At 53.6% G+C, this 27,949-nt stretch overlaps 1 protein-coding gene across 4 annotated transcripts in view; it reads right to left on the bottom strand.

The window, feature by feature from the left end:
- Positions 1 to 6,326: 6,326 nt before the first annotated feature.
- Positions 6,327 to 27,949, bottom strand: part of ZCCHC14 (zinc finger CCHC-type containing 14) — a 47,686-nt gene continuing 26,063 nt past the window's right edge. Inside the window, exons 3-15 of one of the 4 annotated variants that reach the window (XM_032974686.2) lie at positions 25,654 to 25,727; positions 25,415 to 25,486; positions 23,576 to 24,297; positions 18,580 to 18,701; positions 17,460 to 17,522; positions 17,224 to 17,254; positions 14,974 to 15,196; positions 13,369 to 13,454; positions 11,955 to 12,037; positions 10,604 to 10,714; positions 9,731 to 9,831; positions 7,597 to 9,247; positions 6,327 to 6,519 (exon numbers count right to left, since the gene is read on the bottom strand). In XM_032974686.2, coding sequence (XP_032830577.2) covers positions 6,464 to 6,519; positions 7,597 to 9,247; positions 9,731 to 9,831; positions 10,604 to 10,714; positions 11,955 to 12,037; positions 13,369 to 13,454; positions 14,974 to 15,196; positions 17,224 to 17,254; positions 17,460 to 17,522; positions 18,580 to 18,701; positions 23,576 to 24,297; positions 25,415 to 25,486; positions 25,654 to 25,727 — 3,395 coding nt within the window. In that variant the 3' untranslated portion in view covers positions 6,327 to 6,463. Of the gene's footprint in view, positions 6,520 to 7,596; positions 9,248 to 9,730; positions 9,832 to 10,603; positions 10,715 to 11,954; positions 12,122 to 13,368; positions 13,455 to 14,973; positions 15,197 to 17,223; positions 17,255 to 17,459; positions 17,523 to 18,579; positions 18,702 to 23,575; positions 24,298 to 25,414; positions 25,487 to 25,653; positions 25,728 to 27,949 lie in introns of all 4 variants that reach the window. The other 3 variants (XM_032974687.2, XM_032974684.2, XM_032974685.2) reach the window with 3 other exon arrangements.

The following is a 27,949-nucleotide window of genomic DNA, read 5'->3' as shown; positions in this document are numbered from 1 at the left end:
ATGGATAGACTCTCCCTCGCCATAAGAATGGGGAATTTCCACCACTGGCTCTGCAGAGATGTAATCGGAGAGCACCGATGCCTCCATGCTCATTTGAGCCAGGAAATCACTTTGATTTTCATTTAACAGAATCAGAATATTTATGTATACTGGAGGAAGGTGATGAGCTTCTTTTTCACAGATGTTCAGTAGGGGCCACGGGGTCAGAACTCTACAACAGCAAACAACACAAAGACACGAAATGAGTTTCAATGTATAGGTAAGGTAAACAAATCACTAAAATATACACGTATACAAATAAAACTAAAATATTTTGTATCTTACCAGGTAAAGCCCACTGAGCCATGCACTTCTTTTTTAAGAAGCAGCCCGGCCACAAATGATATTTCAACGAAGTGGCTTATCATGTGGAAACTTATAGCAGCAAAATAATCTAAATAGATCAGCACTGATGATTGACAACAACGATCAATTTAAACGTGTAAATTGTCGCACAGCATTCGCTCGCTCTCGACGAGCGAGGGGATGACTCAGAAGCTCAAGGAGGACCCACAGGCAAAGGGAAAAGCCATGAGCCAGGAAGTGACCCGGCACCAAATGCCCCCAACCAAAGCTCTGCGATCCCCTATATATCAGGTGTTATTAGTTAATTCACGTTTTCATGTGCAAGGGAGCCTGAACACCTGGAGAAAAAACCCCACGCGCGAGGGTGCAACATTCTATCCCAGTGTTATTCATTGTAAGGACCGCGGGCCACTGGGGGCCCCTGGTGGCCTTTAGTACGGCGCCCGACACAAGATAAGTGTGAAAACAGCCCTTGCAGGGCGGGTGTGGCAGCCCTCACTGATGACGTGTGATTCACCATCCCTCGCCTCCACAGCGCTGAATTACAAGCGTGCATAGCCACCGCCACCACCCGGCCAGATCGTGATTGGAATTGGGGAAGTGACCATGACATCTGAAGTATATTGACAAGTATCCCCCCCCCTCCACAATTGTATTCGGATTGAGCTGGAGGTGCCACGCCATGAGAAGAATCCGTTCGGAAACTCTTGCAGAGCAGTGCCACCTTCCGTGCAAGAGAACGGCACGCGGGAGCGGATGTCAGAGTACTACCTCGGAAACCTCTTTAAGTGACCATTCATCCACAAAAGTAGTGGGCAGCACTTGGTTATAATTCCCCACGCTGGTCGGTGTGGGTTAGAGGGAGGTCCAGGACCGGCTCAGACATCGCTCACCACTTCTTATTTCGCATGGCTGATGTAGAACAGAGCAACAGCTACAGTTTTACATTCACTGGCACATCGCCTTGGGATAGTCCCTCAATGTTCAGTTGGAGGATCCGTGTCCCAGGGCCTATCTGGCACGTTGTTGTTGTTTGGCCCTGAACAGCGCCGTTGGCGTGGCATTGTTGCTGTTGCTCTGGAGGCCGGGAGATCGATAATTAATCGATGTTCGGTCGCCGCGTTGATGGGATGCGTCGTAATTTCTCACTTGACAGTGGGCCGCCTGAAGGCTGCCTTCTTCCACTCCGCTCGCCACCGATATAAGCCGTGGCGGGGAATGAAACTCGGGTCAGTGGGCTCACATTAGGAGTGCGCTACCATCTGCTTCATCGCTCCACCTCCCCTGTTCAGCATCATCAGCCTCGATCACTGCTTACTCTTCATCCCCACTCTTAATCATCCACTGCACACTCTCATACTTGACTGAAAGAAATCAACTTGATGACAAAGATCCCCCGTAAAGCCTTCAAAAGACTGGGATCAAGTGCCGTTAGCGTTAGCAAAGTGTTAGCTGCATGTGGAGTGGTCGTTTCAGTGGTTTGCGCGCCAGGCTACGAACCCGACAACCCGAGTTCGATTCTCGCTCACCACCAACAACGGTGGCGAATATTTGAACAGTTCCTGGGCTTCCCCTATGTCGACTCAGCCTAAAATGATTGCAAGACGAGATAAAGGCGGCCGGGCATGGTGCTTGGCCATTCACCCCGTCGTGCGCAGTGTCGGCCTTCATTGGTGATACTTGCCATCGGCACTTTCCCCAACAGTCCAACAGTAAATCGAACCACACACACACAAACAAGTGGCAAAAAAAATGCAATGTGTTTTCCCTGGTTTCTGTAATATTTTTTCTTTATTTTTTAAAATAGAAATTAAATAAACATTTAGAGAAAATAAATACCACGACACAGACGCAGGCGTTGTGGTAAGTCAATTAAAATTCTATCAATCCCAATATCACAAGACATCAATGTGGTAGGAATTAGGTGTCTCTCTCACGGCCTCTCATAGTAACATTCTCTCGTAAAAAATTTATACGTGTAAAAAAAACAATACTTGGCAAGAACTGTTGTCGACGTTCATTCCCCCTCACCCTACGCAAAAAAGGTCTGTGTTGGAAAACACTGCAAGCTGCAGTCGCCCACAATAAAACTGTCCGGAGCTCAATAAAAGTTGAAACTTGCAACGCCTTCGCTGTTGTGTTCACAATTTTCACGTGTATTGTATGTGTGTAGGGCAGAGGGGGAAACCATATATAAAGTGGCACATAACGTATATCGCGGGTAAATAAGACTGCGCACCGCTGAAAGATTCTTACCGCAATTATGGTCATGAATTGTGGCCCAATCTCTTTCGCAAGTGGGAAACACGGAATCTATGGTTTAAAAGCAAGGGTGGTGGTGAAACCGTGGCTGCCAGGAACCTTCCAAGTGCGCCCAGATGGAGGACGCAGCAACAATTATAACTTTTCACATACAGCTTCATATGAAGAAAGAAAAAAACTGCGGAAACGGCCAGGGGTGTGAACTCTCCCAGTGGCAGTGGAGCCACGCAGAAGTACTCCCGAGAGCGCTCCCACGGATTTCGAACTTTTAAATATTTCAGTGCTTCATTTGAAACCGGAATAAAACAAAATCTGCAGAAGTGGACAGGGGGTCACTTGCCCCTACCAGTGCAGCCAGGCAGTAGTACTCCTGGGACGCTCCCACTGATTTCTAACTTTTCAATACTGCAAAACTTTATTTGCAAGGTGGGGTGGTGGGGGGGGTGAAATCTGCGGACGCGGACCGGGCGTCACTGGCCCCCTGGTAGTGGAGCTCGACCGAACTCCCAGGGGCGCTCCCAAATTTCTAAACTCAAAACTCCATCCGAGGTTAAGTGCCCGCCTGACCACTCCAACGTTGTGTCTGTGCGGCTCTCGTCTGCGTGACTGTCCTGCTATGTGGCACGTCGGGGTCAAGGACATTTAGACGAGACCCTTGGCTCGAGACTACAGGATTAAAAAGCGATTTGAATTGCGCTTCGGAAATTGTTTTCTAACCTGACATCTGTGCTACGAGGCTCTCCTCGTAATGATGTAGCACGTGGGGTTATCACCCACTTATTTATTTATAGGAGACGGGTGATGGGGGAGGGGGTAGGTGCCCTTTTAATGCCATTCTTCACTTTTAAAATTACACCGCAGAAAATGAACGAGCCCAGCCGAATCATCGAGCCCGTTGTTTTTTTTTGTATCAAGAGCGAGTTGGCTCCTTGGAAGAACGTGCGAACCGCGCGGGGGGGGGGGGGGGATGAGGGTGGTGGGGGGGGGGCTATCGAGATGCCCACGAACGATGGCGAGCAGTTTGACACTTTTTTTCGAAGGAAGAATCGAAAGGGAATTCGGTCGCTCAAGTGCATCCCCCGCCGTCTTATTAGTGCAGCACGACGGCGACGACAATTCCTCAAACTCACAAGAGGGAGGGGGGACGGACGTCCACCTCTCAGTGTGGTGCAAAAGCAACCTTTTCAAAAGCAGAGGTAAAGGTGCAGCCCTGCAAGTGCTCGCTCACGCCAAGGGTGGCGAAAGGGGCCTCAGAGAACACCCCCTCCCCCCGCCCCACCCGCCGCCGCCCAGCCCCCCCCCCCGCTAACCCCACCAGAGAGTATTTGACCTACTATTCCACGCTGCCAGACGGTCTTGCAAAACGTTAAGGACCACCCGCATTTTTACCCCTCCAAAGAGGACCTGCCTGCCGACCGGCCGACCGACCGACTGTGGTGAAACCCATTTAATACCGCCGGGTCGACCGGGCGGTTTTGGAGGGTCTCGGGATTTAAGAAACTCGCCGCCCCCATATAGAACGGAATACAGGGATTCTACTTACTAGCATTCGACTTAACTTGCCCGTATGTCCAGTTGCCTGTTCGGACCGAGAGTCGTAAGTTCAACCGCCCCGCGCAATAGAGTGCGGCGGTGGCATCTACGTCTGCGGAACGTGAGGATCCAGTGGCGTCTACATCTACAGGAGATTATACCAATTTTAAAGCCATTCCACGTTTTTAGTGTACACGCCGCACAACGTGTTTGGAATCGACAGGAGTAAAGTTGGACTTACGAATAAAATCGACTGACAAGCAGACCTCTGGAACCTAACTCGTTCGTAAGTAGAGGAGTCCCTGTATCAGCTGGGGGTGAGTGGAGTGGGGGTAGGGGGGGGGTGTGAATCAACACTGTCAACAAAATCCAACCGATGAGCGCAAACAAAAACACTCCACAGGCGCCACTGTGGACTCGTGCGAGACAACAAATTAAAATAAAAACTACTATTGCATCACTGGTCAACAATGTTAACGACAACAATTGGTTAAATGCTAGTTAGTTTTTCCTCTCCAAAGAAATTATACTTTTTTTATTTTGAATTAAATAATTAATAATTATAATATGAAAAAGGTATATATGTTTTTTTTGTTTAAATGTGCACACTTTTAAATTCCAAAAACAACCGCGCTAACTTTAAGTGGTTGTTCTTTGTCGAACGCAACCGTTGTGTATTTTGGCGGGGGGGGGGGGGGGGAAAAACAGTCACTGCAGCCGTTGACGATTACAATCCGTGCAACGAAACGGGAAAACGGGGTCGGCAAGCGCTTCAGCTCGCCTCCTCACTAAAATAAATGTAATCTCGCTCGCTCGCCGCAACATTTTCCCACGAGATCGACCGACTTGTAAACTTGCGATTACGTTTAAGCACTTTTCACTCGTGTTTTTTTTTAGTCGAAGAAAGTCTTTCAATTTTTGCTGTGTTGTCGTCGTTTTTTTTTTACAAACATTCGCAAAATACCCACGCGCGTACGCTCTCTCTCTCTCTCTCGAGAAGATCAAATCGACAAAAAAATGTACAGCTTCGACTGCATGCATTTCACGCGGGGTACAAAACGATCACCCAAAGTTCCGTACGAAGAGAATACCATACGGCGTGTTTTTTTCTTTTTTCGCAAAAAAAAACTGCTTCGGGGGAAAAAAACAAATAAAACTCGGTGCGGGGTGACTTCGCAAACGTCACAGCGCCCCAAAATGTCCTCCTATGTCCTCCTCTCGTTCACGACCGTGAAGTGGCGGGGTGGGGCTGCCTGCAAAATACAAAAACAAAACCTCTCCCCCCTCGGCAAGGCCGTTGCGCGGCGAATTTAAAAAACCACTTCAACAGCACTTCTTGTTGCTATGTAAACTGTGGCATCTCTGCCGCCACACCACCGCACCCCCAGGGTCGCCGGATTGTTGCAAAAGAGGAGGCGACGTTTGTGTCGCACGTCTCGACGCGCCCGCCGCTCTCCCCCGCCCCCCACCACCACCACCACCACCACCGCCGCCTCTTCTCCTCCTGGTTAAAAGTGAAGCGATGGTCGCGACTCCGGGGAGGGGGACACGACGCGCTCGGCAATTTTAGGACGGCGCTTTTTTTCGCTTGCTAACGCGGCAAAACTTGCTAAGGCAACGGCATTGGAGTGACGGAGTTCCGTCTGCAAAGTGGAAACAAGGAGTCTGTCGAAAGGAAAAACGTGCGTGGCCGACGACGATCGGCGGTCTACAGGGAACACACGACCTTGGGGGTCACGTGACCTCTACGAGTGAAATTATTGGACGTCCCCCCCCGCCCCCCCCCAACCGAGAGGATCATCGGAGGTGAAAATTCATCCAGATGTGGGAAACTAAACTGTTTCACGATATCAAATGGTTCGGCAACAGGACTTCAAGCCGGATAAGTGACCTGGAAATCGTGTCCGCACCCGGCACGCCATGTCCAGCATACCTCTCGCTCGGGCCATGGCGACTGCACGGTCCCCTACCTTGAGACCTACTCCGGTCGGCCAGCAACCGGCAAAATATTCAGCGAGTAATTTAATCCCCGTGCGGCAACCACTGCCAAGAGACGCGTGCCGTAAAACTGCCCCCAAACGGACCGCGCGGTCTTAACTCGGCTAAACAACACTAATCCTCCGACGTCGACATCTCCACGTCATCCCTCGGCAAATCGCAGCGGCCGGCCGGCCTCTTGCGTGAAGGGCGATTGCTGGCAGGCGGCTGCGTAGCCACATCGGCGACACCGCCGCGGAAGGTGTGGATGGAGGAGGATGGAGGGGGAGGCAGTCGACGCTCCTCTCTCCCCGTGGCGCTCGTGACGAGGGCTCAGAGGGCGTCGTCAGTCTGACGAGTCGACGTTTTCCGACGACGGCGCGTACTTGAGCCGGAACGTGCCTGTTGGGAAGACAGCAAGGGCCAAACCGGCGGAGAGGAGCGGTGAAGTAAAAGTATCAAGGACCCCAGACGGCCCAAAGTTTCTGAGCTCGAGGGCTGCCACTGCTGACTGGGATCCTGGGTTCGCATCCAGGTGGTCGCCTGTGATTTAAAACCGGGTATTTTTTGTTGTCCTCGTCATCGCTGGCTACGTACGGTGCGAAATAAGTTCAACGTACGTACAAAGGGACCCGTAAACTCGCGCGGAGACCAACGGGCAACTCGCAAAGAGCTTCAGCTCGGCACTACCCGGCAGCGTTCAACCCCGCTTGGTTTCCGAGATCTGTCGAGATCGGGCACTTTGGATCGTGTAGACATGGGTGTCAAAGTGATTCCTTGCTTGAATTTGAATGAGCAGGAAATGAGTGGAAGTTGCACATTCCTACAGCGGGGGGGGGGGACTCTAACCACTGTTGTCTTCCACAAAGTGGAACTCTATTTATAACCCCACACGCCATCCCAAGGAGGATTCGAACTCGCAACCATCCACTTGCTGTACTGCAAGGCAACGGCGGGCGGTTATCACAGCACTCACCCAACAATGACAACAACAAACCTTGCCCTACGCATCGCAAATGCACCGTGTCCTTCCTCCCCGCCCGCTAGCCCGCCCACACACACGCTCATATATTTGGAGTTTGCATGTTCTCCCCGTGGCAGCGTGGATTTTTTCTCCTGGTCCGCCGGCTTTTTCCCTCCACATTAATATTATTTAGATTTTGGCGTTATAAATGTCCAAATTATGGGCCAGTTAGTTGAGCTGCAATCATTTGCGGTCAGGTCGCTTCTGAAATACAAGTTCATACCTCGCTGGAGCTTTGCCTGTTAGGATGGGGATGGTTAAGTTTAATTTGTATGTGTTTGGGTGATTTGTTGACCTTTCTTATGCTTTGCACTCCTTTCTCGTGTTTTTCTATTGTTTGTTGTTGTAACGTTCTTACCCGCCCCTGTGAAAAAGAGCTTCATAGCTGATCGGATTCCTCCAGTAGAAATATTCTGATTATACAACAACAGCAACAACAAGACGACAGCCCGAACCTTGCTGATTGGTGTCCATCGTGGGGTGCTTGCACTCGCTGGCGCGATGACCGCACGCCCCGCAGTTGTAGCACGACAGCGTCGGCAGCCCGCCGTGCCGCCGGGGCCCCACGCTGTACTGGTAGTGCAGCGCCGGCTGCACATGCTGCTGCTGCTGCTGCTGTTGGTGCTGTTGGTGCTGCTGCTGCTGCTGCTGGACAACGTGATGCTGGCCGTGGTGGTGCTGGTGGAAGAGGTATGCGTCGGACACCGCGCGCTGGTAAGGCAGCGCCATCCCCGTCAGCGCCCCCAGGGAGCCCGGCTCGTGCCCGGGAAACGGCGCCGGCGACGGAATGTAGAACGCAGCTGCCGCCTGATTCGCGTGGCCGCCCACCGTGGGCTGCTGCGCCATTGCCTGACCGTACGAGCCCTGCTGCTGCTGCTGCTGCTGCGCGTGAGGCTGTTGATGGTGATGTTGCTGCTGTTGCTGCTGCTGATGCTGCTGGTGCTGCTGCTGGTGCTGCTGCTGGTGCTGCTGCTGATGCTGTTGCTGGTGCTGCTGCTGCTGGTGCTGCTGCTGGTTTCCGCCGGCGCCCACAAAGCTGCCGTACATCGCACTGCTCATGGGGATGACCGGGAAGCCGATGAACGGCGTCGAGAACGGCTGGAAGTATGGGTAGCTTAGCGGCAACCCACGGGTGCCGCCGCAGCCACCGCTGCAACCGCACGAGCTGCAGCTGCTGCAACAGCTCTGCTGGTGCTGCTGCTGGTGTTGGTGGCTCGGAGCTCCCAAGCCGGTGCCGTTCAGCTCTGCCTCCGACCCGCCACCGCCGTTGTAGATGGGCGTGAGCAGAACGCCGCCACCGCTGCCGGCGCCGGCACCGTGCGCGGGGAAGGCGCCCCGCGTCGTGCAGTAACCGCCGGCGAGCACCCCGCCCGGCATCACTGCCGGCGCCGTCGCTTCCGACGCCGGGGGTTTGGCGCCGGCGAGCGCGAGCTTGCCGCTCGGGGGGAAGGCGTCCGATTCCACGGCGTAGAGATGCAGCGGGGGCGCTTGCTGCGGCGCGTGCTGCTGCTGCTGCTGCTGCTGCGTCGCTGGCGCCGGATGCTCGTGAAGCGGCGTCTTGCCGTGCTGCTGCTGTTGGTGCTGCGGGTGCCCGCCGCCGGTGAATATGTACGGGCTGCCCGGCCCACCGCTGGTAGCGCAGTCGTCCTGCCGCGACGCCTGCACCGGCACCGGCTGCGGCAGGAGCCTCGACATCTCCGGCGACTCCATGCTGCTCCGGCTGCTGTTGCTGCCGCTGCTGTTGCCGCCGCTTCCGCCGCCGCCGTTGCCGAAGGCGGTGACGGCGGCCTTCCCGCGCGACGCGAAACCCGAGGGCAGCGCCGGCGAGCCGAGGTGCACGAGCGGCGAGGCGGAAATGAACCGCCCTCCGCCGCCACCGCCGCCCAACCGGATCTCGCCGGTCCCGTGGGCTGGGCCGTCGGCGCCGGGCAGCTCCGGCGGGAGGGGAAGGCCGCCGGCGTTCTCTTTCCGCCTGCCGACGGCGTGTGCCGAGCCCGGGTGCGATCCCGGGTGCGACGAGGAGAGGGACGACGGGCACGCCGAGTAGGGGGTCGAGTGGGGCGCCAGCAGCGGCGGAGGAACGGAAGGGTTCTGTACGGGCGTCACCTGAGAGCGGTGGTGGGGGAGGCGGGTTCGGGTGAAACGGTCGAATGACGAGGGACACCCATTCCGACCGGGGGAAGTGAAAAACCTCTCCAGGGGCGTGCGACTGCGGTCATCCAGAACTAGGCCGCACGACGTGTGACGACGCAAAGGCCCGATCCACAAACACGAGGGAGAGACATCGGCGGCGATGCATTCCGCTGCCCCCAACGCGATAAACTGGCTTGACCACCCAAATGTGGCACTGTAGTCGTTGCTCCGCATCTGTTTTGCCACAAGTATGTGTGGTAAATGCAGACTTGAGGCCTTGCAAAAGTTATACAGAGTCGGTGTTTTATTGCCAGAATGGGTAAAAACTATTCTATTGTTTCATCATTTTTGATGCTGACAAAAAAGGTCCCATAGATACAAACGGAGCGAGTGGCCGCAACAAACTGCAGCGGGCTGAGCGAGCGCGCGTGATGATCGTACGCCCTCCGCTCTCACCTGTGCGGTCGGCCTCATGATGCAAATGGCCTGGTTGATGGGGTGCGACGGGAAGGTCGGCGGCTTCTCCTTCGCGGAGCCGTCGCGAGCGCCGCTCACGTCTGCGGAACGGGACACGGGACACGCCGGTTAGCACCGCTGCTGTCACCGCTGCCGGAAGGAGGAGGAATTCAATTAAGGTCGCCACGTCTCCCGTTGTCCACGCCCCCGCTCCCCCACTCTTCCGTAAATCTCAAGGAGCATAACCATCATCACGCAAACTCCGCAGCAGCAGCAGCGGCGGATTTTGGCGAACCGTCGAACAAAGACGGTCGCCGCATCGCCCCGGCGCTTTCAGATGCGCTTCTGCGGCCGTCCGGAACGTTCTTCCTTCCGATATTAGGAAGCCACTGGAACAATGCACTTTTGCATCTAAATTGAAAACTAATTTCTTTAGAACTACTTTGTGTTAAGTTTGTTGTCCTTCCGCCGCACCTCCAATCAGCACGGGTGGCTATGTACGGTGCGAAAGAAGTTCAACATACGTACATACAAATCGTGGGGAGTGGAGCGGTGGTGCCAATGATGTGCGCGCCACGCTATGGGACGAACCACGATCTCATCGTGCAGAGTGAGCGGGAAAGTGCTGCAATCTACTGTGTGTGTGTAGATCAGAGGTCACTCGAAGAAGAAGAGGAGCTCTCAGAAGTAGCTCTGTGATATCCGCTTCTGTGCGCCGCTCTCTAACATGAAGGGGGGGTTTGCGCTGCGATAGAGATCCAAGTGGATCGTTCGTCCCGTTGTCGACGCGGCGCCGATGGCGCAAATCGGCGTGAGATTTTGGGCAAATAGACGAGGAGAGAGAAAATGCGGCGACGTCGCGAGTGGCCTCACCGCGCTCCTTGCTCCGGTGCGCTCGCTCTCGTCCGTCCTGGCTGTGGTCCCGGCTGCCCGGCGCCGGCAGGAGCGGCGACTCCGACCTCTCGGCCGCGTCGTCAGCCCGCCCTACGCACCAATGTACAAAGATCCCCCGTGTAGCCTTAACAGACTGTTGCGGCAAGTGCTGTTAAGCGTGCAGCACCTATGAAGGCCGGCACGGCACACGAGGGGGTGGGCTGTCAGCACCGCGCTCGGCCGCCTTTGTCTCCCGAGCGGCGATGTTTACTACGCGCCGCACCAGGTGCTCATTTGAGGCTACTGGTTGCCAGGTTCATTGCACAGCGCGCTAACTGCTGCAGTACCGCCCTACACACACACACGGCAGTTGGTTCAATTGGATAGCCGGGGCCTGTTACTTGCGATGACCTGTTAGTATGACCTCGTCCCAAGCGGAGGTCTTTGGCCAAAGGGGCAAAGGCGCAACCCTCCAATTGCTCCGCTGACGCTGCTGCCGGCGGAAGGAGCCTCCACACGAGGGAGCTCCGGACAGCTCCGCTAGCGGGTATTTGTCCAACTCTTGCACGCTGGGCCAGGGTGTCTCGGAAGAGGGGGGAGCACCCACGCTTTACCAAACCGCATGTGATCTACCGATCGCCAAACTATTTGTGAACCCGTTTATACCGCTGGATGGACAGAAGCGGTGGTGGGGGGAGATTTACAAAAACCTTGCCCCGTTGTTTCAACTGCAGCGCCAGGGGATCAAATTGAACCGGCGACCTTTGGACAGCGACTCCAGTAAGAATGGTGAAGTATGGTCAAAGAACCCCCCAATATCCACACAGATTGGGGGGGGGGGGGGGGAGAGGCACCTCCTCAACCGGCAGTGAACCGAAAAAGGGCCGCACAATCATTCGACAAAGAAACGATTCCCGCCTTCCCTCGAGTAATTCTAGGGATTATCACGATTCCTGGTCACGTGTTCAAGAATGAATATGGTCTATGACAAGTGATGTTGGTGATGCTGCTGCTGCTTCTTTGTTCTCATTGGTGCACACGCACGAGTAATTCGTTTCTTTAGAACTGCTTTTTGTATTTCGTTCGTCGTCCCACTCCTGCACGTCCAATTAGCACGGTTGACTACGTGCGGTGCGAAAGAAGTTCAACATACATACAACCAAAGCAAATAAACACATTTGTAATACTAACACTGTGGCCTTAAACAAATATATAATACAGTCAACGTTTCGGGCAATGGCCCTTCTGCACAGCACATTATCAGGTTGCATGGGATTGTGGGATCTAGATTGGATGGTTTTGTACAAGATGATAATGATGATGATAATGACGACGATGGCAAAAGAATAACCTGCTTGGGACGTACGGGACGAGTTGATGGAGGGGCTTCGTTGTGCATTGTGGGCAGGGTTGTGCCGGGAATTGTGGGTAGGGCTGTGGTGAGAAGAAGGCACTCTGGTGACACCGTTGCTCAGTGGGTACGACTCCGAAACGCCACCAAATTTCTCGGCTCGCTCCCTGGAAAACGACAAGAGAACGGTCATCATCGTCGACAACGACATCACATCACACATGTCAGGGAGCCAGCGATGGCAAATTCCACATTTCTATGGCGGGGGTTATTACAGCCACAGCTGACTTCGCCACAAAGGGGCACGAATTTGATCGACCCTCCACTCCCCCCTGAAGGCGACGATGAGCAGAGTCGACCCCCCCCCGGCCACCCCAACCAGGATTTGAACTCTCAACCTTCCCGACTGTGAGCCACTCGCTCAAACCGCTGAACCACGCGGGCCGCATTCAAGTTAACGCTGGCCCAACGATCTCATCTTATCTTAACCTTAATTTATACGGCGCCCGACAACGCACAATCACACGCAGACACCCACACATGGGCGTTAAAGCCACGGCGACAAACGCAAACCTACGAACGGGAACACCTCTTAAAAACTAAACTATTTTTTATTTCACCAGGTGAGACCCACTGAGCTACGTAGCTCTTTTTCAGAAGCGACCTGGCCACAAATGATAGCTCAACGAAGCGGCTTATCAATTTACAGCAGCCAAATACTCTAAAACGCACGTTTCTAATTGTGGGAGGGAAAAACCGGCAGATCTGCAGAAAAATCCACGCGACCACGGGGAGAACATGCAAACTCCAAATATACAGGCGTCAGGATCGAACCCACGACCTCCTGTATACCAGGTGGGGTAGTTAACATCTCGCCATCCGAGCAAGTCTTCGACCAGACTCAGACAGTTAGGCGCCTTCCGTCACAAACGATCTGGAACGCTCCCCGTTTCGAGTCAACGTTGGCCCAATGATCTCATCTTATCTCAAATGTATTTATACAGCGCTTCGACCGAGGCGCTTGACAGAGAAGGAACAACGGTACACGTGTGAGCGTAATGGTGGAGATGAGGTGAATAGAATTAGATGGAAATAATGGGGCGAATCTGTGATGATGAATGGATTGAATGAATGGGCAATGAGTGGTAGCCATGCAATGAGATGATGAAGAGGGAGCAGGAACGGCGGTGGTGCTTAATGAGGGGTGAGATTAAGCGGTCGCGGGGTGAGCTATGGGGAAAAAAAAAGGTGAGTTTTCAGGGAGGAGCGCAAAGTGGTGAGCGAAGGTGACTGCTTAATGTGGAGGGGAAGTTTGCTGCAGTGATGTGGGAGAGAGAAGAGAGCGAATGCGTGATGGAGTGAGGAGGGAGGAGGAGGGAGGAGGAGGGTGGAGGAGGATGTCGAAGGGGCTCACTTTGCCAGCTGAGTCCTGAGTTTTTTCTTCGCGCCTTCCGTGAGGTTCTCAAACAGATCCACGTCCTCCTCGCTCAGGTTCAGGAACTGCCGACAGACAAGGACGTGCGCGGTCAGCCATCGCGAACAACAAAAACACGCACATCGCAAAACACGCAATTCACACGCAAACACACGCGCGCGCGAAAGCCCACGAATGGGGAAGTCTCTTTGACCCGAATCGGAAAAGTTCGGCGCCTTACGTCACAAACGATCCAGAAACGCGCCCCGCTTCTCGTCGGATCTCGGACACGAAAGCCAAGCAGGGTTGGAGATCGGACGGCGCTGCGTTGGGGGTGTGGCGAGCGCACTGTGCATAACAACAGGCCGCTTCGGGGCTACGGTGAGAGCAGAGGGCAGTGCCGCTTAATTCACTGTTGCTGCTGCCGTACTATGCTCCCACGTCGAGACTCGCCGCCCTTCGCCGCCCTTCGTCGACCGGCGCCGACCGGCGCGGCGACGAAGCACGGCCAAGTAAACCCCGGCCAAGACCCGCGCAGCGTGGAGAGGCCTCTCATCCAGCAGTTGATTTACAAAGCAGGGCCGTGCGTGCGTGCGCGCACGCGGTTATATGTCAATTGGCACGCTAAAGATACATTTCGGTGACTAGGGGCGGACAAAACGGCACCAATTAATACGAACAAAAAGAAAAACGGAGTTACAAAGTAAATCGGATAAAACAGGACGGAAACGGGAATTGATTAATGAATCGTAGCGTGACCCCGAGTCCTTGACCATCCATGGGCATGGATGCGAGCCTTCTCCGCGCACGGCCGTGACCCACGGCGTTTAATATAACGCCTTGACCTACTGGCCGTCTCTGACAAAAGAGCTTCATAGCTCACCTGGATTTTCCTCCAGTGTAAACATTCTGATTCGGAATATAAACACGCCTCCCGTGGATGCGCGGCACCGACGGAGGGAAATCGGCGCACGCCGAGTTTTAACGACCCGCGGGCGGCTGCACGCGCGGCGATTTCCGCAGAGCGGGGAAAACACACCGACCATTGCCAAGAGATTAAATACCAATCGGTAGCGTCACGCACCACTATCCACTCCAACGCAAGCACCACTGCCACCAACACCACCACCACCAACAAAAAATACCATCGACACCACCATCAACAGACACCGCGACTACCAACAACACTACAAACGCCACTGACACCGTCAACACTACCAACAACAAAAACAAAGATCCCCCGTATAGCCTGTAACAGACTGTTGGGCCAAGTGCTGTTCGCGAGCATCTATAAATGCCAGCACGACACACAAGGGGGCAGGTGGCCAGCACCACACCCGGCCGCCTTTGTCTCCCTAGTGGCGATGTTTAAACACCGCACCAGGTACGCATTTGAGGCCGAATCGACCTAGGGGGCGCCCAAGGCCGGTTCAGATAATCATCACCGGTGTTGGTGGCCGTGAGTGGAATTCGAACTCGGGTCACCGGGTTTGCAGTGCAGCGCCGCTAACTGCTGCACTACCGTTGCCCACCAACAACACCGCCAGCGCCACAACCAGTGACTGACACCACCACTGCTACCACCACCACCACCACCACACTAACCTGCTCCATGCTGAGGTGCTTGAACTCGGGGTAGTACTTGTGCAGTCGGAGCTTCTTGAGCCAGTCGAGGACGCCCACCACCTCCGAACCGTGCGGGCCCGGCGCGGCATCACCGTGCCGGGAGGTGGGCGACGCGGGCGGCAGGCCGGTCAGCGCGAGCTGCGGGCTGGCGCGGCCCACCGACCCGTGGTCTGGCGAGGCCGTGGGGCCGCCCGGGAGGGACCTACGGGAAAAGATGAAAAAAAAATGAAAGAAAAACAACGAAGGAAGAGAAAATCACGCCTGGCCTACGCGACGCTCGCAAGCCCCCAGCGCGCGTCCCGTCCCCACGAGCGTTCAGCCGGCGACGGCGGCACGGCGTTGGAAACCACGCCACGGGCTCAAGTGACCTGGTTTTCGGGCAACCCTCTGATCAATGTTAGGGGCGGAGCGGCGGCGCAGTGGTTAGCGCACTGCGCCATGAGCCTCGGTGACCTGAGTTTCGATTCCCGGCCGCGGATAACGGCAGCAAGGATACCTGAACCGGTCCTTCCCCCCTATCACAAACCGGCGCTGACCAGCACGGTGAAGTACGGTCAAACAACCCCGACGACACGACACGCCATGGGGAAGTCCATCATCGAACAGTGAACTGACACCAGGCCGAGCACACACGGCCCGCGTTGGTGAATGAACAGTGGACAACTATTTGACGGCTGTAGGTGGCGCTTCCGTACTTTGGATGGCAGGGTACATACACTTTGCCGGTGTTTTAAAAGAAAAAAAAAATTCGTGACGGGAACGAGAGAGAGAGAGAGGTCAACATTGTAAAGCGTCCATAATCATGGTTTTTGGGTTAGATCGCGCAAGTATGAATGTGTCGCAACCCTACCCCACCCGACATGGCCAATCAGTAAAAAATGTGTTGTGGATTCACTTTTCAAACACACCGGTGGGCTGAAGAAGTAACTGATTGGCCGTGTCGGGTGGTGGAGGGTTGCGACACATTTATACTGACGCTATCTAACCCAAAAACCTTTATTATAAATAATACTGATCGCGAAAGCCTACGTGTTAAATTGTAAAGCGTGCATTCCGCCAAAACAAAGCGTGTCCCGTTCGCCGTGGTTTCAACAGAGGTTGATCCCTTCATTTTTCACAATGACAACTCGCGTGGGGGAAGGGCGGGCGGGCGGAGGGGGAGGAGGGGGAACCGATGCATTCCTAAGGAGGCAGCGGACCAACTCACGGACGACGGGGTGGAGTCGCGCAACCTTAGACAGTTCTGCCACGTTGCGGTAATGAGCGCGCGCGGGCGTGCGTCACGGTGCCGAGCAACGAGCAAGCGCGATCAAGAGCGCTCAGATGTGCAGCCCACGAGCAACATAGGGGTGCGGCTGCCAAAGGACGTCCACCGCGCGCCCGATACTAGACACGGGATCGTCACTGCGAGAGAAATGGCGACGGCTTGGGGAGGAGGCCTCCATCCAGGCAGTGTATTGATGACGGCTGAACCGGGATTGGGGCGGTGGGGCAATGCTGTGCTGTGAACCTGACAAACCCTCAGTTAAATTCCTGGCCGTGGCTAACGTCAGCGGCAAGTCCTATAACACCCCTCCCCCGCTTCACCATCCCGCACTGACCAGCGTGATGAAGGATGGCCAATTAACCCTCTTGACCCCTATAAGGCCCTTATCCAACAGTGGATCCAAGGGGGAGGTGGAGGGCTGGGCTGGGTGGGTGGGTGAGACCGCAAAAATTGCTATTTTGCTGGTATTTACTAGATAAAACTTGAATATATTTATATTATTAATGTAGGGCCACATTTTTTAAAGATTGACATTTCGGGACCACCCCTACGGCCACCCTTATTGTCCTGTCACCCTGATTGGGAAATGTCACATGTACACGTGCATACAGGTGTGTGGGTGTGTCGAGGGGGAGTGGTAGTGTAGCAGTTAGCGCGCTACGCTACGAACCCAGCGACCCGAGTTCGATTCCCGCTCACGGCCAACACCAGTGACGATCATTTGAACCGATCCTGGACCTCCCCTAGGTCGACTCAGCCTCAAATGAGTACCTGGTGCGGTGTGTAAACATCGTCACTGAGGAGACAAAGGCAGCCAGGCGTAGAGCTACCCACCCACCCCGTCGTTTGCCGTGCCGGCCTCCATAGGTGCTCACTTATAGCACTTTCCCCAACAGTCTGTTGAGGCTACGTGGGGGGAACTTTGCCTTTGCACACGACGTCCACGCGTGTCGAATACTCACTTGCACGCATTCACCGTCAACTGCCCGCCACCTAAACGCGGACCAGAGCAGACGGAACAGAAGGGAGGCGATTTAGCTCGGCGAGCGCCTGGCCGCCCGACCGTCGCGTGACATCCGTCCGTGCTTTACAACGACGAAGACCGAGGGGGGTGGTGGGGGGGGATGGTGGTGGGAGGGGCGGGCACGCCGCTCACGAAAAATGCATTCAAGTCCCCGTCTTGGAAATGACGTCTCACCTCTCGAAGCCGATCCGACCGCCGCCCTCTCTTTAGAAACGTGAGTGCCGCCCTGCGCCGAGTCTAGCGGAACGGAACGCGCACACACAAAAGCGGAAAGGGGAAGTCGTGAGCCGCACGCGTCGCACGCGCGATCGGCATGCGCGGCAGTAACAAAACATAACGACGCGGCATTCGGCCTCGCAGGGGACTTGAATTGGCGATAACGAGGTGACGTAATTAGCGATGACGAGGTCGTGTGACTAGCCATGGCGAGGTCATGTAATCGGCGATGAGGTCGCGTAAGTATCGCTAAAGGGGTCACGTAATTAGCGATAACGGGGTTGTGTAATTAGCGATGACAAGGTCACGTAATTGGCGGTAACGAGGTCAGTAAATTAGCGATTAAGTCGTGTAAGTACCGCTAACGGGGTCACGTAATTAGCTATGACGGGGCTGTGTAATTCGCTGCGCAGGGAGACAGTGGCTCGCGGCGCCACGGCATTATTGAGCGCTTCTCATTTAATCAGTCTTTAAACGTGCAATTCTCAGACCGGCTCCAATAATCACAGCAGCTGCAAACGACGACGCGGCTGACAACCCCACCACGACACTCATCAAATCGTGAAATCCGAGCTCGCGCACAAGCGTATTGTGAAAACTGGCGCGACGTTCGCGGTTATCCCCTCGGGGGGCTCACCTTATCTTCACGCAACTTAACCGAGGCGCTTGACAAGAGAATCAAGAACGGTACAACAACGCGTGCGTGTGAATTCTAACGGTGGAGATGAGGTCAATTAAATAGATGAGAGGAATCTGTGATGATGCGTAAATTCGGCGAAAGGGAAATTGACGACGACGGAAGGATTCAATGAACGGAGGTTAATGAGTGATAGGCACGTGATGAGAATGTGAAGAGGGAACGGTAACGGCGGTGTTGGTGGTTATGAGAGGGGGAGCTTAATGGGGTCGCGAGGGGGGGGGGGGGGGGGGAGCTCAGGAACAACGAGCGAGTTTCGAACGAGGAGCGGAGGCTCGTGAGCGAAGGCTCTTGCGCGACGCGGAGCGAGGAGGGGAGGGGAGAGGTTTCCCGTCGTCCGTGGCACGGAGCGAGGAGGGGAGGTGGATCCCACCCACTCACGGATGCCGCCGCTGCCGCGGTGGTGGTGGTGGTGGTGAGCCCTGGCGAGAGATCCGCCGTGCAGGAACCCTCGCACGTGCACGCTGCGCAGCACGTGGGCCGGCGCGCTCGTCAGCAGCTGCCTGCGATCCACAGCACGGTGCCCCACACACACACACACACCCCGGCACGGTCACATTCGGTGTCCGCTCGCTGGGTTGAGTCCATCTGCGATTGAACCTCTTTGTGGTGCGGTCCCCCCCACGGTTAGATTCGGTTCGCTCGCCAGATTCAGCCCATCTGTGTTTGAATCTATTCATGGCGGGAACCCACACGGTTAGATTCGGTGTCCGCTCGCTGAGTCGAGTCCGTCTGTGGAGCGAACCTATTTGTGGTGCGGTCCCCCATAAGCGTGAAGGATGACGACGGCCTTGGGAGGGCCTTCACCCAACAGTAGATTGATCATGGCTGGCCGATGCTAATGATGATGATAAAGAGACACAGAATAACCCTGTGCTCGTAGAACAGGTGGAATGCCTCGTAACGCAGTAGCGACAGCAGACCCCCCCCCCCCCTTACTGTCATGGGAGAGCAGCAACCGACGCAATTAAGCCGAGTGGCTTTTTACCTCTATTATAGGCACTATACCGACTATATAAATAATAATAAAATATTTACTTAAAATGTATAACGCGCATAGTTTTCATTCGCTCCCAGAGAGAGAACGATTCATAGATATAGAGCGAACGATTCTGAGACAGAACGATTCAGAGAGAGATAGAGAACGATTCAGAGAGAGAGACAGAACGATTCAGAGAGAGAACGATTCAGAGAGAGAACGATTCAGAGAGAGAGAACGATTCAGAGAGAGAGAGAACTATTCAGAGAGAGAGAACGATTCAGAGAGAGAGAACGATTCAGAGAGAGAGAACGATTCAGAGAGAGAGAACGATTCAAAGAGAGAGAACGATTCAGAGAGAGAGAGAACGATTCAGAGAGAGAGAGAACGATTCAGAGAGAGAGAACGATTCAGAGAGAGAGAGAACGATTCAGAGAGAGAGAACGATTCAGAGAGCGAGAACGATTCAGAGAGCGAGAGAGAACGATTCAGAGAGAGAGAACGATTCAGAGAGAGAGAACGATTCAGAGAGAGAGAACGATTCAGAGAGAGAGAGAACGATTTAGAGAGAGAGAACGATTCAGAGAGAGAGAACGATTCAGAGAGCGCGGGAAAAACCACCGGCAAGCTGGAAGGCAGCTAGAAGCGGCACCTACGATTGCCCAAGCTCTGCGGTCCTCTATTGGCTGAATTCTTGCACCCGCAGAAAAGCAACGGGTGAGAGGGCAGTCGTGGGGTTGGGGAGGGGTGGGAGTTGCCGATTAAACAATCGAACAAACCGCGCAGAAAAGCAATGGTGAGTAAATAAGTCATATCCATAACAGAGCGGGGCGGGGGGGGAATGGGTTAGATCACGTACACATAAATGTGAAAGATAGGAGGCGGAACATCACGGTACTCGCGAGTTGTAGATGTTGTGGGTTTACTCTCCATGTGCTGCACTCATAACTAATTGCCACATTTTGTTTACGTGACCAAACCTGAGACTAATTGGCTGTGTCGGGTTCGCTGGCGGTTTTAACGACACGTTTATATTTACGCGACCCAACCCACACAGAACCCCCATCATGGACAAAATTGGTCGCGAAATCCTACAACTACAACGTGTTAAGCGAAATAACGAAATGTTCGACAGCCGCCTCGTCGATCCACCGCTGGACAAAGTTGGAAAAGTGATGCGAGTCGCTATATGCGGCGGGTGGCGTGCGTGCCACTCCCGTGGGGTAACTCCCCATCATCGTGACATCAGGCTCAGCTGTTTGCACGGAGCCACCAGGGAGAGAAAGCGGGTTGTCGTTCCATTACCTCATCTGCCTCTTGACTTGGCTAAAAATAAAAACAGAACAAGTGCCGCGCGCAGTGAGAAAGTTCGACGCGAGGGGTGGACTAAAAACTATTGAACAATATATTTTACCAGGTCAGGGCCCACTTGAGGTCTATAAAGCTCTTTTTCGAAGCGACCTGACTGCCACAAGTGATAGGCCCCGACAAAGTGGCTTATCGTCGTGTGGAAATTTACAGTGGCAAAGTACTCCATAAAGGCACGTCGATTGTAAATGTGGAGCACCCGGAGAAAAATCCACACAACCACGGGGAGAGAGAAATGCAAACTCCAAATATACAGCGGGCGTCGGGGTCGCGATCTACCCCACGACCGCCCTGTATACCAGGCAAGGTTAGTTAACATCTCCTAGCCACCACAGCATCCCACCAAGCAGCCCTTCCTGTTTGGCTTTTATACGCACGTAAAAAAAATGTATACTTTCTCGCAACGTCATCGCAGGTTGCGCTAACAGCGCTGAGCCTTCACGACACGAAGAATCCATCGGGAAATGTCGCAGGACTAGCTCGTCGACCCTCAGCGTCGCGTTAAGACAACGGGGCTCGTTTCGGAAGCGGATACCAAGGAGCAATCTCTTAGAGCCCCCCCCCCCCCCACCTTCGAGTGCCCCCTCTGGTCCATGTACAGGAGGGGGGCAGCACTTTCCCACCCACTATGACACACGAGGGTAATGTTCGTCGCCCGATGGGTCAAACTGATATTTTTAATTCTCAGGGCTGGCATTTAGCCAAGTCAAGTGAGAAAACCTAAATTGTATGTGATCAGGGCTGCTTTTGCAGCCACTGGTGACTGGGTATTTACTTTTAATCTTGATTTGAAGCTTTCGTGACTGCAGGAATCCACACACGTTTCATTTAAATTTTATTTCTACCTACGTGACTTTACCGAAAGAACCAAAGAGTATTTACTTTTAAGTCTAGATTGAAAAAAAATTATTTTAGAACTATTTGCTGTTGTTGTGCTTAGTTTGTTGTCCTTCCCCCGCACCTCCGATTAGCACAGTTGGCTATGTACGGTGCGAAAGAAGTTCAACATACTGCACATACATCCAGTCACTACATCTGAGGACCCCGTTTAGTCACAGGCGGCAGTGGTATTTGTGGATGGCAGAGTAAGTCCTCGGTTAACAGCGTGGTGTTCACGCCACGCGTTTTCGCTCCAACGCGGTTCTTCTATTCGGGAACGCTTTTCGCACAACGCGGAACGCGTGCCGTTATAATGCGGAACGCGTGCCGTTATAATGCGGAACGCGTGCCGTTATAATGCGGAACGCCTGCCGTTATAATGCGGAACGCGTGCCGTTATAATGCGGAACGCGTGCCGTTATAATGCGGAACTCGTGCCGTTATAATGCGGAACGTGTGCCGTTATAATGCGGAACTCGCGCCGTTATAATGCGGAACGCGTGCCGTTATAATGCGGAACTCGTGCCGTTATAATGCGGAACGCGTGCCGTTATAATGCGGAACGCGTGCCGTTGTAACACAGATTCTGAGCGGTCGACGACGAACTGCTGTCTTGAGCTGCGGCGGCCGAGCGGTGTGGGAATTCTGGGTGTACGCGCCGAACGCTACAGTATGTGGCGGCGTACTCTCATCCAATGGCGGAGCCAGGATTTTCAGGTAGGGGGAGGGCAACCCCTCCAGCAATGAAAAACGATAGGAGTTGTTAGTAAGTAAGGACTTGTCCCTTGCTTTGTATTCGACGCGTGTGCGGCGATGGCGCAGCCATCGATCGAGGGTCGAATTCGAACCGCGTTGTGTGATCGGCATCGCGCTCGCTGAAGGTGTTGATGCCTTCAGGGACGTCGTGTACTGTAAACGCAACTGCGCACAATTCTGTGAGTCACTTATAACCGCTTTGCCGGTACTTATTGCCAATTATGGACTCAGACTATTGTCATATCTTCTCATAGAGTCCCTGGCACGTAATAATATGCTACACAGTGGCAGTGGGGGTCACAAAATGCCGATTTATTACTAATAAACCCGAATGATCCGATCTAAATTATGGATTTCGATTGGATCATTGGGGGGGCACGTGCCACCTCCCACCCCCACATTTTTTTTTTACATGTGTTTTTCTGGATTTTTTTGTTGTTATTCTGTCTCTCACTGTTCAAATAAACCTACCATTAAAATTATAAACTGATAATTTCTTTGTCAGTGGGCAAACGTACAAAATCAGCAGGGGATCAAATACTCTTTTCCCTCACTGTACTACACTATAGACGACACTACTATACACTACACTACTATACACTACACTACTATACACTACACACTACTACACTACTATACACTACTACACTACACTACTATACACTACACTACCATAAACTACTATACACCTCTACACACTACTACACTACACTACTATATACTACACTACTATACACTTCACTACTATACACTACTATACACTACCCTATACACTACACTACTATACACTACATATTGGGCTCTATGAAGACCGTCGTTAAGCGATTAGTCAACAGGGGTGGTCGTTAAGAGGGGGTCTACTCTCCACGACTATACACTACACTATACACTACACTACTATACACTACACTATACACCACACATTGGGCTCTATGGAGGGCCGTCGTTAAGCGATTAGTCGTTAACAGGCGTGGTTGTTAAGAGGGGGTCCACTGTATTTTAATTCAATAACAAAGATTTGAATGCGCGTTGGACAGTCAGGAAAGTAGAGCTCAGGTACGCATTGTGACCAACAGTTTATTCTATAAATGACCGCCCACACACTCTGGGTCAACCACCGAGAAAATATTCCCACACCCGGCCCACCACATCCAGTATGCCTCTCGCTATTGGCCGTGGCTACTAGTTTACTCTATAAATGACCGCCCACACACTCTGGGTCAACCACCGAGAAAATATTCCCACACCCGGCCCACCACATCCAGTATGCCTCTCGCTATTGGCCGTGGCTACTAGTCGCGAGCCACCGACTCCGGTCTACCTGCGACCCCGGAAAAAAATGTTCGGTGAGAAAATTAAACCCTGTGGTGGTAGAGCTCGATGACAGCCACTCACCTCATCGCCGCCTCCACGTCCACCGGCCTTTTCTCGCCGTGCACCGGAGGCGAGTGGAACACCACCGCTCTGCCACCGCCGGCACCGCCGCCCTTCTCCGTCGGCAGCGGCGATCTAGTTGGCGACCGTGTCGGCAGGCAGCGTTGCCGGTCCGTCACCTCGTCCCGCGTCCTCCCGTGCGCGTGCCGCCCAGGCGAAACGATCCGGCCCGGCGGGGCCCACTCCGCTCGCTCCGCCCGCTCCTCAACGCCGTTGGCCCGCCCGTCGTAGCTCGCCGGTGGCGCTACCGACGAGCCGTGCCGCTCATCCCGGCTCCTGGGCCGCGCGTGCCGCCCACCCCCTCCGCCCACCGCCGACGAGGGCGTGTCGGCACGCTCCGCCTGCTTGTCGCGCGAGTTGCTCCGCGTGCGCGGGGTCGGAGGTCGCGCGGCCGCCCCCACGCCCGTCGTCATCGTCATCCTCACGTCGCGCCCCGCCGACGAGTGGGGCCTCGTCGGGGACGAGCGGGGCCCGCAGGCCGAGCGATCGTGATTCCGCGTCGGCGACGGGGCCGACGGGCCGGGGCTCGGGCACGGGGACCGCGGAGGAAGGGCCCTCTCCGCCGACGGGGTGGGTCTCTCCGTCGAGGAGTTGGTGCGGTGGGTGGAGAATGCCGTCGCCCCCCGGGCCGGCGGGGGTGGGAAGAGCCTCTCCAGGTGGTCGTTGGGGAAGATTTGAGGGAGCTGAGACAAAAACGAGGTTTAGAGGCATCAGACGGATTTGTTGAGCAGCCCAATCTATCAATTGTGTGCTAAACGGGGGGGGGATTCTCAAAGAGACCCATGGACTTACATAGAAACCCATGCACTCGCAGAGAGAACACACATTCACATAGAAACCCATAGGCTCACATAGAGACCCACAAAGACTGGGCTCTGGAGAGTAGTGAGTTTATGGTCTCAACCCAGTCACCAATGGCTCACCCACAGACTCACACACAGACCCATTGACTCACATAGAGATCCAGAGATTCACAAAAAGAGACCCACAGACTCTCCACAAAGAAACCCATAGACTCACAAAAAGAGACCCATAGACTCACCACAAAGAAACCCATAGACTCACAAAGAGACCCATAGACTCACACAGATAGACTCACATGGAATGAGTTGTAATTAAAAGCAGGTTCTCATCAAGTCTACCAAGCTGATGGACTCCATTCGGTCACCGATAATAATTTGACACGGGAAAAAAAATCGTTATTAAATTTGGTCCGTCGCTTACTCTGGAATATTCCAAATCTGAGAATGAATCCTTTGGTGTCCCTGCCGCTAGAATACATTGCATTACGATTCAGTCTCTTCATGATGTGATGGTCGAGTCAACTGTTGTGATCAGGGCTTCAAAATAAAATTTACAAATTATTTTAATAATTTATCCCCACTAGCGGCGTATGTACAATCTACAGCTGCATGAATCTACAGTGGTAAAAAAAAAACCCACAGGGTTGCAAAGCTACAGAAAGTGATGAACACACAATAAGACTACTAAGATTAGAGTCCTTTGCGGCTCCTACCATTACCACTACTAGACGCCACTCTCGTCCAGACGACAATGTTTCTCGTCTCTTTCGTCCGACTCACTGACGCGCACGCACGTGGGCACGTGGGCACGCGGGCACACATCTGTTTCCACTTTTGACAGCGCATTACCAGGCGCGGACGGCATTACTACAGTTACCCCACCTCCACCACCCCCGCACCCCCCCCTCCACCCACCCGCCACGGGCCCTTGCCGCTACCAAGCAATTCGACGCAACCTCCTGGCGACAACGCCCACGCGGCTTACGGCGGCACCGACCTTGGAGAGAAAGTCGTGAAGTTCCTGGTACGTCTTGGACAGGGTCACCGTCGAGCCGTCCGACCAAAACACCTGAGCGGCGAGAGGTTCAATCATGAGAGCGCGAGCGCGGGCAAGGGTAAGACCGAAACGAGAGGGGTGGGGGGCACGCCGTTGTAGCACCGTGCGACGGATGGGTGCGGCGACGCGACTCCAGACCCCCGACCGCGGTCGCAGGGCGGGCGATGTTTCTCGCTCACCTCCAGGTAATACTCGGTGCACCTTTCCCCCTTCCTCTTCGACAGGTTCTTGCGTTCGATCCTCTCGATGGAGGCTAAAGGGCAAGGCAGTGGGGGCGGCGGTGGAGGTGGGGTGGGGGAAGAGATTAAGGATGACGACGATGACAAAGACACGCGTGTTCGTAACGATAGCGACGCTGCGTCGTTGCGACCGCTCGCCGCACGGACCCGGCTCGCCGAGCTCGAGAGGACCACTGAGATGGTGGAGAAAGAAAGAGTGGCAGCCCTGCAACGACCAACGCTGGCAGAAGTGCCCCCCACAGGGGAGGGAGTAAATAACACAATCAACACAATCAACAAAAAGACTCAACAGGCTCGTCAATAACAACAACACTGTGGCCTTAAAAGCAACAGGCGATGTTTTCTAGCAATGACCCGTCTCCTTATCCCACATACATCGTGCGAGACAGCTCGAAAAAAGCCTCGAGGGTATTTGGCCCGTCAAGTCTTGGAAGAAGTGTGCAGCACTTACAACAACCGCCATTCATCACGAAGCACCGGTGACATCACCACGGCGGCTGCGCCAGGCCATATGCCCTTTAAGACTACATGAAATGTTGAATGCCTGCTAGCAGGAGGTTACGGGACAGATCCAGGTGCCATGGCTTGACTGACTGAGATGACTGGCCGAAGCACCACACCTGTGCCCCCTACTGTGCCAACATGCTGTGTTTTAGCTGCCTGGTGCTCCGCTCGTTGTTGTGAGCGTCGATCCTCTGCTCTCCGTTGCTACTGGAGGGCCACTGCCTCCAACTGCCCAGTAGGGTCCTTTCACGAGCCTCATCCACCACTGAGGCCGAACTTGACACCACTGGTACCAGTCGTTGGCAAATCCACTCAGCTCCACGTCCTCTTGTACCACAATGCACCCCACCACATGCCACCTGTAATTCGTACCCATTTACACCGCCGGGTGGACGGAGGCGGCACCGGGCGATGGAGTGGAACCGGCGGCCTCTGGACTGCCACAAGCCCACCGCGCGGATAACCGTTACTCTGCAGCAGCATCAAAACGAAAAATCTCTCCGCGTCGACGTCCACCGCGGAGACGGAGCGATGGAATCGGCTCGCGCGGAGCACGCGCTCGGTGGATCGTCACGTCGCAGGACCCCGAGAGACTAAAACTATTTAAACTGTTTTTATTTTACCAGGTAAGGCCCACTGAGTCCTGTAGCTCCTTTGCAAAAGGGACCTGGCGATCACGAATGATTGGCTCAACGAAGTGGCTTCTCGTCGTGTGGGAATTTATAGCAGTAGCCAAATACTGGAAACGCGCGACGTTGATCCTAAACGCGGAGGGAAAAAGCGGAGGAAACGGAAAAAAAATCCAATAAACCACGGGGGAGAGATGGATTCGACCCCGACCCTGACGCCTGTATATTTGGAGTTTGCGTGTCTCTCTCTCTCTCTCTCCCTGTGGTTGTGTGGATTTTTCTCCGGGTCCTCCGGTTTAATCCTCCACACTTATAAACACGCGTTAAGAGTATATGGCTGCTATACATTTCCACGCGATGAGCCACTTGGTTGAGCTATCATCTGTGGCCAGGCCGCTTCTGAAAAAGAGCTAGACAGCTCAGTGGGCCTTATCTGGTGAAATAAAACATAGTTTGGTCGAGTTTTTGTTGTTGACGTAGAATTGAGTTCCCCAATTTGTGACTCTTCGTACTGGTTCACCGGGGAAGTGAATAACACTTCTGATGATGCATCAATAAAATGGACAAATACTGAATCATCGATGCACGTCAGAAACAAATTCGAGACAAGTGAAATGTAGACATTATTTTCATACATCATAAATAATTGATTCTCACACGCGCTATCCCATGCGGTTATTGTGAGTGTACTAAGCAAGTTTAATTAATGTAACAATGTATCCTGAACATGTAGGATTTCTGTTACATTGATATTACAATAAATCATAGGACACAAGGTCACAATAACCAAATAATTTGTTAATAGAAAATGGTGATTATTGTAGCTCATTATATAGAAACGCCTGACAAGTTTTTGTAAATAATTAACACGTGACATATTTTCTGGCATTTTCTTTTTCATAAGCACAAATATTTAAAAAAAACTCAAACAGTTCTAAATAACATCACCTTAAAAACTGTACCTTTTTTTTCCTTGAAGGCAGTGTTATTGGCAAATAAGTAGATTTGTGTTTGTTATTTTAAGTTGTATGCAACATCTAATGCAGCATCAACAAAGAATGAACAAACTTGATTTGGCGCTTTCGTGACTCCAGGAATTACTC

Source organism: Petromyzon marinus, chromosome 54, assembly GCF_048934315.1.
Source record: "Petromyzon marinus isolate PM22_M1 ecotype Great Lakes invasive population chromosome 54, UKy_Petmar_22M1.pri1.0, whole genome shotgun sequence".
Classification (NCBI taxonomy): Eukaryota; Metazoa; Chordata; class Hyperoartia; order Petromyzontiformes; family Petromyzontidae; genus Petromyzon; species Petromyzon marinus.
Note: the sequence above shows the minus strand (reverse complement) of the source record. Positions and strands in the feature narration are given on the sequence as shown.